Here is a 12,512-nt window from a genome sequence, read left to right on the forward strand (position 1 = left end):
ACTGGAGAATATACTTCTCTCTCATCCCCCTCCACACATCTAGAGTATGAAAGACAGTTGGAGCTAAGTCCTGCAGTGGAGTTAATTTCCAGGTCCGAGACCACAACAATCCTTTCCAAGTTTTTGGATGAATAATTTCATTTTCCAGTTTAACCCATGCTGGAGTATGGTCACCCAGCATATAGGAATGGGAGGAGGGCCAATTGGGACGCTTTGTAGTAGCGCATGATATGTGGGACCGAGAGGCCTCCTAATGATTTATGGATCCATAGTATTTTTTTTGCTATTCTGGCCCTCCTGCCATTCCAGATAAATTTCAAGATATCATTTTGGAGAGCTTTCATATCATCATTTTTAACAGGTATAGGCAAGACTCTAAAGAGGTATGTCAATTTGGGTAGAAGAGTCATCTTAATTGATGATATACGACCAGACCATGAGATGTTATATTTTTTCCAGGCTTCTAATTCTTTCTTAAGGGATTGGATTAGAGGAGTGTAATTGAGTTTGTAGAGATTAAGGCTGTTGTTTGATAGGTTAATACCTAGATATTTCAAGTAGTGGCTTTTGTATTGGAATTTATATTCGTCTGCTATTTGCTTGGCTGTGGAAATGTTAATGTTGCAGAAAAGGGCTTCTGATTTGGTAGCGTTTATTTGTAGACCTGATAATTGGCCAAAGTGGATTAATGTTTGAGTGAGATTAGGGAGCGATGTTTCAGGGGATGTCAATGTCAGTAGGACGTCATCTGCGAAGAGGCTGATTTTGTTCGTGTTGTTATTGATAGTGTATCCTAATATACCTTGATGTTGGTTTATTGCACGTGATAGGGGCTCTATGGCGAGTGCAAACAAGGCTGGGGATAGTGGGCAGCCCTGTCTGGTGCCTCTGGTTATATTGAAACTAGTGCCATCTGAGCCAGGCAATTTGAGCGTTGCCCTTGGTGCAGAGTATAGTTGGTGTAGCCATTTTATATAATTTCCTGTAATCCCTGCATGATTGAGAGTGTTGAACATATAATTCCAGGCTAGGCTATCAAACGCCTTTTCAATATCTAATGTTAATAGCATTAGTTTGTTTTTATATCTGTTGGAATGATTAATGATGTCTATATTTTTACGGATATTATCCGTTGCTTGGCGTAGTGGTATGAATCCTACCTGGTCCATGGACACAAGGGCTGGCAGGAAAGTGTTCAGTCGGGTAGCTAGGATTGATGTCAATATTTTGTAATCTAAATTGAGTAGGGATATAGGTCTGTAGTTCTTAATATCAAGATGGTCCTTATTGGGTTTGGGGATTATACTGATTTGAGCATCAAGGTATTCTGGTGTTATCAGGGTGGGTTTGAGTAGGTCATTAAGGAAGGCTGTTAGGTGTGGTATTAATTCCTCTCTAAATTTTTTATAGTAGCCCGCACTAAACCCATCAGGGCCCGGAGCTTTTTTAAGTTTCAATTTTTTGATAGTTTCTGATACCTCCTCTTCACTAATTTTACTATTTAAAGAATCTACTGATTTTTTGCTTAGTTTGGGGAGATTTAGGCTGAGGAGGAACTGTTGGATATCTGCGTGGCTAGCGTCTGGTGGAGCCTGATATAATTTTTGAAAGAAGGCCTTAAAAGTTTGGAATATTTTGGTTGGGTTACTAGTTATGCTTCCTGTTGTTTTAATTTTATATATATTATTAATATTATTTTGATGGCGTAGTTTGGCTGCTAGCCATGAGTCTGGTTTGTTAAGGTATTTGTACTGTCTAGCCTTTGTCCATTTTAGAGCTTTTTCTACCTGGGATATTTGGGCTATATTTAGTTGAAGTTGGGTATCCTTAATCAGAGCAGCTAGGTATCTACTAGGGTATAGTTGATTTTCTATGGTGAGTCTTCTCAGTTTATAGAATAGGTTATCAGATTTCTCATGTCTTTTCTATTTAGCAGAGGAGGCTAGTTTAATTAGGTAACCTCTCATGGTAGCCTTGTGCGCTAGCCATATAGTTCTGTGCGACATCCCTTCGGTTTTGTTCTCTTTAAAGTAGGTAGTAAGATGGTCTGCAATAGTTTTTTTTATTATCCGGATTAATTAGAAGGGATTCATTTAACCTCCACACATAAGGGGATTTTGGGCCCTCCATTAGATCAATTCCAGCTAGTATTATGTCGTGGTCTGACCAGGATACTGGGATATGTCGTATATACAATAAAGATGGAACCACGGAGGTAGTTGTGAGTATATGATCAATTTTTGCGTAGGTATTGTGTGTTTGAGAAAAGTGGGTATAACCTTTTTTATTACCTTGTAATTCGCGCCAGATGTCTACTAGGAAGTTGTGTTCTAACTTTAATTGGAGTTGTTTCCTCTGTTTTTTGGTCAGTTTGTCTGGTGAGGGTTTGGATTTTTCTAGCGATTCCATGAGAGTGAAGTTAAAGTCTCCACACCAAAGGAATATTGTGTTAGGTTGGATATCAATTGTTTTTTGTAGTTGGGAGAAGAGTTGGAAAGCTGCTTCTGGGGGAGCGTAGGAATTGATTAGGTAGATCTTTTTCGAGTAAAGTTCGCCATGTAAAATTATGAATCTGCCTTGCGTGTCACATTCTGTTTTGGTGATATTGAGGGGCAAAGTGTTTTTTATGAGAATTGCTGTACCTCTGTGTTTTTTCTGTTTTGGAGATGACAGAATATATTGTCTATATTTAGTGTGGAGAAATCTGGGGTATGAGTTACTGGAGAAGTGAGTCTCCTGTATGCATATTATGTCTGGGATAAGTTTAGCCAAGTGTTGCAATACCTGAGGTCTTTTTGTGGGCGCGTTAAGGCCTCTAGCATTTATCGAGAGGATTACCAAAGAAGTTTTATTATTGTCAGTAGCCATTAATCACCCGGGTCTCTTGTTTGCATGATTATTTTTATGAGCATAGCCTCCCTAGTGTACCGAGTTAATGAGTAGAAGAACCAAAACCGTTGACGAACCTCAAAGGTCGTGGACATAGTAAGGATATATGGGAGTGGCCCATAAACATTGGGTCCAGTCCATATTTCCTTATTTGGAGGCAACATGGGTTATTAACACTGCATAACAGCCCTTTTTATAAACAGAGGAACTATAACCATATAACAGAGAATATAGGCTCATAGATAAACAGTAAGGATGAGAAATTTAACAACAAAATAACTTGGTAACTTTATTTTATATATATATTTTAGATATCATGGTCCCACGCTATAGATCCCTTTGAGGGATTTTCCAATGAGAGATTATCTCATTAGATTTTTTTTTTTTTCGTCCCTAATTCCATCTCCCCTTTTCCTCCCATCAGAATAATAAGGTATTTGTATCTGCGTGGAGTCCCATAGGTAGTAATCTTTATGAGGGAAGCTTTACAGGTATATCAATTTAGTTATGTCTTTTCCCTCCCCCCTCCCAGCCCTCAGGTCCAGCGACTGCAGATTCAATAGCTAAAGAAGATCTCCATAGGAGACAGAGATAACTTTATTCCGGTGTGAGAAGGGAGTCCCAGAGACCCGCTGACCAGCCTTATATTGCAGGGCAAAGGCATCCGAGAGGTCCCTTCCACACCATACTAAAAGTAGTATACTGGCCGTTTTAAATCACATCACTCATTAAACATATGGTCAGTTCTTTAGTATGGTCAGGTGTCTGGTAACATTAGGCATACATTATGAACATTATTCTAATAGCATTAAATCAGCAGGCATATACGGAAATATTAAGCAGTCCTGTTGTTAACATCTGACAGCTTATATCAATCGATGTGTGAGCAGAAGATGTAGCGTAGGGGTTTTTAAGGGAGCAAGTCCTGAAGATAGGGTTATTTGTCCGATCCATTTCCATCAGTTTTTTAGGGTGATATAATAAGTATATCGGATGGAGGGGACTGGGCAATATGGTGTCTGGCTCATGACATGAGGTATTTAAGATGTGAAGCCAGTGTGTCATATGGTCCCGGGAGGGGAGAGAGACAGAAAAACATGGTGGTAAAAAGAGGATTTTTCACAGTACATACCCATAGACCGATTCCGTAGAGTTATGCAGTGGATTAGGATGGTAGAAGAGGGGGGCGAGGAGCAAAGCAAATGTCAGCGCATCACGGGGATTAAAGATGGAGTCATCGTGGGCCTTCAGAGCTAACTCCTTCAGGTACTTATCGAGATGGTGAGGATGTACGTGAAGTGGAGGAAGACGATCTTTGGGATACTGGTGTCCAAACTCTCTCTGGCCTAGGTGACTGTTGCAGTGGCTGAGGAGATGACGATGGTGGGACTACAACATCAATTTTTAGCGAGGAGCAGATAGGTAGTCCTTCTTCCATAGACTTGATGGTATATGAAGAACCTTGGTGTTGAAATGTCAGCCTGCATGGGAAGGTCCAGCGGTATGGGATACTCTCTTTTCGTAGGGCCTGAGCGATCGGTCTCAAAGACTTTCGTTTTTGTAGTGTGCCTGGGGCTAAGTCTGAGTATAGCTGGACGGATTCCGGGACTCCCGGCAATGTCTGCAGCTGGCGGGCGGCATTCATTAGTTGATCTTTCGCTTCGAAGTAATGTAGTTTCATTATTACGTCTCTTGGGAGGTCGGGGTTGCGGGGCTTCCCCAAGGCCCTGTGAATCCTATCAATGCGGAATAGGCCGGGTTCTGCTTGGGGTAGCATGGTGGTAAAAAGAGTTCCTGCCACCTCCCTAAGTGCGGTGTAAGATTCGGGGAGCCCGCGAATCCTAAGATTCGATCTGCGAGCCCGATTTTCAAAGTCTTCGAGTCACTCCTCTAATTGGGCAATTCTTAGGTCTTGTGCTGTTTGTACTTTTTTGTCAGCCGCGATGGCATCCGCCATATTGTCGCATCGAGTCTCCAGTGTGTTCACACGAGTTCCGATGTCCCGGATTTCAGCATTAATGCTGGTAACTGCAACAGCCAATTCTGTTTTGAATAGCAGCTTGATGGATGAGAGCAACTCCGGGTGCGTTTTGGAGGAGATGTCCGCCTGTGCCTCCATTACCTCAGAGTCTTCGGCTGCCGGGGATGAGGAGCAGGCTCCTTCCGCCATTTTGGTGCCCTGTCTGGTGTTGCGCTTCTGGAAGAAGTCTGGTAAAGTTTGTGTAGAGGCTGTAGAGACCTTGGTTTTATTCTTTTTTCCTCTCTGTGACATCCTCCATACGTGTGGGTCTCTCGGAAGTGTCCTTTAGTCGTCTCTGGAATGCTTTTTAGGGCGTTTTATGCAGTGTAGTCACGGAGCTCACTTTGCCTGCATCCGTTCAGGCTGGCTCCGCGCATGCGCCTCTCGTTTTGTCATCTTTTAACCCCCTTGGCGGTAATCCCGAGCTGAGCTCGGGGTATGCCGCCGGAGGTCGCCGCTCAGGCCCTGCTGGGCCGATTTTTAATCTGAAAAAAGCAGCACACGCAGCCGGCACTTTGCCAGCCGCGTGTGCTGCCCGATCGCCGCCGCTCCGCGGCGATCCGCCGCGTGCAGCGGCGAAAGAGGGTCCCCCCAGCCGCCCGAGCCCAGTGCAGCCGGAACAAACAGTTCCGGCCGGCGCTAGGGGCTGGATCGGGCGGCTCTGACGTCAGGACGTCGACTGACGTCCATGACGTCACTCCGCTCGTCGCCATGGCGACGAGGAAAGCAAAACAAGATAGGCCGCTCATTGCGGCCTATCTTGTTACTTTCGATTGCCGGAGGCGATCGAAAGTACGCTTCCGGAGCGCCCTCTAGTGGGCTTTCATGCAGCCAACTTTCAGTTGGCTGCATGAAATAGATTTTTTTTAATTTAAAAAAAACCCTCCCGCAGCCTCCCTGGCGATTTTAATAGAACGCCAGGGAGGTTAAAGGATGAATTCACTGGCAACTCTTAGGTTGCACTTGCAGAGATGGTACAGTTTACCGAGAGTTATGTAAACTACACACCATTGCATTATGTAGGCTAAGCATGGTATGCAGCCAGCGCATATGTTGCTCCTATTGTGTATGTTGTTACCCTCAAATTAGGACTAACATATGTGTTGGATACATACCATGCTTAAAGCTTAAATTGACAGTATGCAGTTTTTGTAATGCTCCGTACACTTTACCTACAGTATCTCTACAACCCCACAGTGCTGTATTGCAAACAGGTAGCTGGATCTTGATAGGTAAAAGTAGGTAGCAAACCAATTGCAGGCACAAGTGTAAAGCAGCTCCCCACTGCAGCAGTGCCAATTCCACCAAGACCACTGCCAAACATGCTACAGTGCTCTTCTCTATACAGTAAAATGGGATTCCTCGGCAAAAAAAGTATCTCCAAACCATCTGGCAGGGCACCCTCCTTGCTGGCAAATTGCATATGGCACCAAACCTACAAACTGGAAGAGGCTAGGGCGGTGCCGTGTTTCTCAAACTTGTCCTTGTGACTCTCCAACGGTCCATGTTTTTCAGGCAACCTCACCTCTGCACAGGCGGGGTAATTAGTGTCTCAGCTACATGGAATACACCTAGTTGAGACACTAATTACCCCACCTGTGCATAGGTTAATTTGTGTGAAAAACATGAACCATTGGGAAGTTATGAGGACAGGTTTGAGAAGCACTGGGCTAGGGAATTAAGTCTACCATCTAGTGTTGAAAAAGAGGAACTACAGCTCCATAAAACTAATAGAACTATCGGTATATGTATAATGGCAAAGTAGGGAGAAAAAAAATAGATAAATAAAAATAGAATAAAAATTAAACAAACATGGAGAGTATATAAAAAAATTAGAATGAAGAATAGTTGCCCTGTTTTGTTCCCAGTGACTAAAGTTACCAATACACAAATCAATTTTCCCATTTTGTTCCCTGCAGATTCCACCCTTGAAATGTTTGATTAATAATGCTGTATATAGACAGATTTTGACCAAAAATTAAATGAACATTGTGATCAGACAGGATGGAAAATTTAGCTCAATCAGGGGGCGGGGCAGGATAACATCAAAAACCACAATGCTGCTGTTCACTCAATTTTCAAGATTCCTTAAAGGGATACTGTAGGGGGGTCGGGGGAAAAGGAGCTGAACTTACCCGGGGCTTCTAATGGTCCCCCGCAGACATCCTGTGTTGGCGCAGCCACTCCCCAATGCTCCGGCCCCGCCTCCGGTTCACTTCTGGAATTTCTGACTTTAAAGTCAGAAAACCACTGCGCCTGCGTTGCCGTGTCCTCGCTCCCGCTGATGTCACCAGGAGTGTACTGCGCAGACACAGACCATACTGGGCCTGCGCTGTGCGCTCTTGATGACATCAGTGGGATCGAGGACACGGCAACACAGGCGCAGTGGTTTTCTGACTTTAAAGTCAGAAATTCCAGAAGTGAACCGGAGGCGGGGCCGGAGCATCGGTGAGCGGCTGCGCGGGCACAGGATGTCTGCGGGGGACCGTTAGAAGCCCCGGGTAAGTTCAGCTCATTTTCCCCCGACCCCCCTACAGTATCCCTTTAATGGAATCTATTGAAAATCGATGTGCTGTGTGTGGTAGGTATCGATTACTTCTGAAACATTGGGTGGAAATCTACATGTGTATGGGCTGCTCTTGGGTGAAGGAGTTAGGAGCCAGACAGCTGATGTTTCTTCCATGTTTTGAACTCCTATCTGGCAAGAGCATCTCACTTTATATAAGGGCTGTTACACCTTATACATACCATACAATTTGGGAAGATAATGAATGAATTACATACAAACCCCATGTATGATCATTGTATCCTCTAAGTTTTTAACTCTTAAAGCAAATTCCCAAATTGTTTAGTCATAAATATATCTTGATGGCTTTATGTGATGCAGCTAAGATCAGCTTTTTTCTTTTTTCCATTAATAAAGACATTTTAGCTGGGCTTGGTGGTCCAAAACTTGTTTCATTTGCAAAAGATAACCACCAGCAGTGGTTCTTGGCCACAGCAAATGGTCTATCATGTTGCATCCATATAGGTAATCTTTATTCACGTGAGACCATGTGTACAAATATTGCTGTATAGCATATAACCATTGCCACAAGTACACATATGTAGCTTATGTGAACTTTCAATAAACATGCCCAGTCTGTTTCTCTCTCCATAACCTACACAGTGCTGCAGATGGCTGTGACTTCGTACTATGTAAAGAAGCAACATAGTGTCATGCAGCGTGTAGCTATACCTGTTCATGGTGTGAACAAATCATAACATTAAATTCTTTACAGTAGCTTTATACAGACCAAAAAAAAACAGAAGAATGCTTGCCTTTTGAAATACTGATTGTTATAATAGTAATTATCCTCCTGTTATATTTTACAGAAAGACTGCACAGGAATATTTGATAATACCAGAGCAAAACCAAAGAGGGTAAGCACTATCTTATACAGTACAAACGTGTGTGTCTTGAAGGCTTATTGGGGAGGCAATCTAGCTGTGTATCTGATGGTTAATTATTTATTTTTTTAACAGTTGAAACAGCAACCCCCCCCCCCCCCCAGTGTGCCCATCCCAAACCCCAACCCTCACACCTCCCCTCCCCAGTTGTTCATCGTGCGACCATGCAACATAACAGTGCCGAATTACATCGGGACCTGATGGTTAATTATTTTAATCTTGTTGGGGTACCCAACATGTTTTGTTTTGTTTTTTGTTCGGGGGGAGGGCTGTTTTGACATGGTAGATGCAAATGTTTTTTTGTCCACTCCATACAAGTTGAAGTGCATCTTCACTCCAAGAAATGGGACGGTTACTTTTTTGGGGGTTTCATTTTAGTTGAAATTTTGGATCTCAGATTTCTTCATGAGTGTCCTTGGAAAGTCTGACTAGGGATGGGCGAAAGTGCCTCTGACCTAACAGCAAAATGTTTCTCAAATGTACAGTTGTCTTGTAAATTTCTGCAAAAATGTCCTTGCAAAGTTTTTTGAAGCCCCCATACATGCTATAATCACCAAATTTACTAGGTATATTAAGGAGAACAGTGGGGACATTTTTAAAAAGATGCATCACATTTACGTATCGAAATCGTAATGCGAAATTTCAGGGAAAATCTTAATTCATTTCGTATGTAATAGTAATATTTCATCATTTCGCAAAATTTTTCTCATAATTTTTGCGCAATTTCACGAAATTGTGTGCCAACTTTGGCGGTTAATAGCAAAGCCCCCATACATGCTATAGCTACCAAAATTGCTACATATGTTAAGGAGAATATTGGGAACAACACAAAAAAAAGACAAAAGACTTTTTCGAAAAGACCTTGTAGTTGTTGAGAAAATCGATTTTAAATATGCAAAGAAAAATGGTTTTTAAACCGTCATTTTTTTGTTTAAAAACTATTTTTTCTTTGCATTTTTAAGATCAATTTTCTCAAAAATTACAAGGTCTTTTTGGAAAATTCTTTTTTTGACTTGTACCCACTATTCTCCTTAACACATGTAGCATTTTGGTGTCATTACCATGTATGGGGGCTTTGCTATTCAAGTCGGCACAAAATTACACAAAAATTACACGCACATTTTAGGTGAAATTACAATTTACCATATGAAATCAATTGAATTTACGACCCGTAATTACGTATAAGTGTAAATACAAAATTTCGCATAATTGTAATTAGCTGATCATCACTGTTTTTGAGAAGATTCATTTTAGTTAAGATAAAAAAATTTTTTAAATGCGGTTAATTGACGGATAATGTACTTTCCTTTTGGTAGTGAAAATGTACATACCATATATCCACAGAAAGAGCAGAGAATGTCCTCCTGGGGTTTTCAGGTGGTCAGGGGACCTGCAACAAGAATGTAGCCAGTGGAGTCTGAGCATTGTGTCTACATGCTCATTCTGGGCCCTGGGCCTGGGCCCGGGAAAGAATTAGAGGCAGAGCATTAGCTTACAAAGACACTGGCATTGTTTATTAGAGAATGAAGATTGAAGATGGCAACCTTCGTATTCCTCTTACTTCTGGTTCCATTTAAAATCCAAGTTCACTTGAAATATATTTATTGCAACAAGTACATACCTGCAATTCTTGTGCTCTAACACACCCACAAACTAGGGCTTGAACACAGGTATTTATAATGCCTCGAAGGTTCTCTAAAGTTTCATTGACTCTTTTCTTGTATGTGATTTGGCAATAACAACTCTATACATTTGGTAGGAAGTGCTATTAATAAACGTGTGATGTGGCAACATTTCTGACTTCATAAGAGTAGCTGCAAAGCTTTGTAGGTGCCAAACGTTATTCATTTAGCTTATTTCCAGTCAGAGCCTGTGAAGGTGACACTTGAAGAGGGTGACAATGCTTAGCAAAAAAGGGAAGCTTCTTCAGGCTGTTATTTAAATTAGTCCGTTTTTGGAGAAGGATACACATGTGCATGCGGGTATGCTGCATATGAAATCACTATTAAAGTTTTATATAGTGGTGCAAAAAGGGTGAATGAAATATTATATGCATTTTGGTGGTTATAGAGTTAGAGTTTGCAGTAGAATCATAATTATTATGGATATCAAAAATGTAACGTTCCAAAAATACCCCCAATTAGTTACAAATGTTGAATCCTAAGGGACCCATTGCATTTGTTCTGGAAACAATTCAGCCTATCATTGCAATAAGAGTCTCTTTCTATTCCCACCTCTGTAGGGAGTTCCAGTGGTGTCCAGTCTGATTAGTCTTAAGCATGATGGATTTCCTCTATGTACAGTTTTTTAAATGTTGAATTAACTGAACCACTCCAGTTTTTAGAGACTGCAGATGTTCAACTAATCTAACTCTCATTGGTCTAGTCCTTTTGCCTACATAAAAGAAGTGTCAAGGGCATAGGAGGGCATACACCACAAATGCAGTTCTACAGCTAATGAATTTCCAAATTTTAATCTCATATCCCCCAATTTGACCCATTTTGTTTAGGGACATGGTTGCAAGTAGGACAATAGCCACATGGATGCGAACCTCATTTTTTTTCCAGTACATTTTAATGGTTTCAGCTAAGTGGGTATTGTCAAAAGTGAAGATAAATATATCATGTTCTACTTTAATCCTTTGTTTATTTTTATATATCAATTTCTCATTGTGAGTTAGCATTTACACTTCATTTAATGACTGATTGATTTGTTTAGCTTTATATACTCTCTCAAGAAATATATTGCTTATGTATTTTGCCTGTGTCTCAAAATCTGTCTCATTAGCATTATTCCTCTTTAAAGTGTAACTGTCGGGCATAAAATCAAAAATCAATTCTTTATTTTTAGCTGGTAAACAAGTAATTAGGATGCTAACCAGGCAATCCAAAAGTTAAAATCTCTATTACTTTTCTTGTTGATTAATGATCATTCCCCAGTTTACCTGACTCTTATTTGGTATACACAAACTTTGGTACACAAAAAGGAAGTTGCAGGGCATGCTGGGTTGTCATCTTTTGCTTCTCTACTTCTACTTCTCTACTAGAGAAGCAAAAAAGGACAACCCAGCATGCCCTGCAACATTTTTTTGTGTACCAAATTTTTGTGTACCAAATAAGAGTCAGGTAAACTGGGGAATGATCATTCATGAACAAGAAAAGTAACAGTGATTTTAAATTTTGGGTTGCCTAGTTAGCATCCATATTACTTGTTTACCAGATAAAAATAAAGAATTGATTTTTTATTTTATGCCCGACAGTTACACTTTAATCTTAAAAATTGACTGTATGGAATGGAGTCTTTGGTATGTTTAGGATGGTAGCTACTATATTGCAGCAGGGCATTTGTGGCTCTTTCCTTCTCATGCCCTTTAGTGATCAAATTATCACCATATACCTCAAGTGATAGATCCAGGAAAGAGACTTTGTCTCCACCCCATTCACCTGTGGATGGCAGTTGTTCTGCTGTAAGCATGTCTTAATATCAAGAAATTTGTCTCTGGCAGATAACCAAATGACAAACACCTCATCCACATATCTGGACCAGGACCTCAGATGGCCAGCAGTACTCCATCCCCCAAAAAAGGAATGAATTGTTATTTAACACAAATTCAAGACATCTACAGAGAAATTATTATTTTTCTTCTTCTGTGTTTGGAATCCAACTTAATCATTTATAGATCACCTGGACCCCCATTTTTTTTAGATATAATTGTACAGATTCACTACATCAACGGTGGCTAGGTGATCATCAGGATTCCATTTCATTTAGTTTACTTTTTGTAATATATGCCTTTTATCCTTGAGGTAAAAGGGTATATGCTGTAGTAGGAGTCGGAGGACATGATCCAGATACTCTGAGCCCCTCCCTGAGACAATGGGTCTGCCAGTGGGATCCACCAGGGATTAATAAATCGTTGATAGAAAATATATCACGGGTCTCCGTGGGAAAGGGTCAAACAACTGTTAACCCAGCTTTTTGTTGATAAACCCATTTTCTACCTAGGCTCTCAACAGGGACCTCAATATAACTTAGATATCAAACTTAAGGTGGCCACACACGATACAATAAAATGATCCGATTTTACGGCAATTCGATAAAAACGATCGGATCTCCCAAAAAAAAATCGAAAGCTTTTTTTCATTCGGCTGAA

At 41.0% G+C, this 12,512-nt stretch overlaps 1 protein-coding gene across 2 annotated transcripts in view; it reads left to right on the forward strand.

The window, feature by feature from the left end:
* The window catches only part of LOC137561459 (uncharacterized), a 52,235-nt gene that overhangs the window by 16,479 nt on the left and 23,244 nt on the right, over positions 1-12,512 (forward strand). For both annotated transcript variants that reach the window (XR_011030022.1, XM_068272755.1), the window contains exon 5: positions 8,285-8,332. Coding sequence is in view for 1 of the 2 variants with exons in the window: in XM_068272755.1 (XP_068128856.1) it covers positions 8,285-8,332 (48 nt within the window). In the remaining variant the exon portion in view is untranslated. The remainder of the gene's footprint in view (positions 1-8,284; positions 8,333-12,512) is intronic.

This window comes from Hyperolius riggenbachi, chromosome 3, assembly GCF_040937935.1.
Source record: "Hyperolius riggenbachi isolate aHypRig1 chromosome 3, aHypRig1.pri, whole genome shotgun sequence".
NCBI lineage: Eukaryota > Metazoa > Chordata > Amphibia > Anura > Hyperoliidae > Hyperolius > Hyperolius riggenbachi.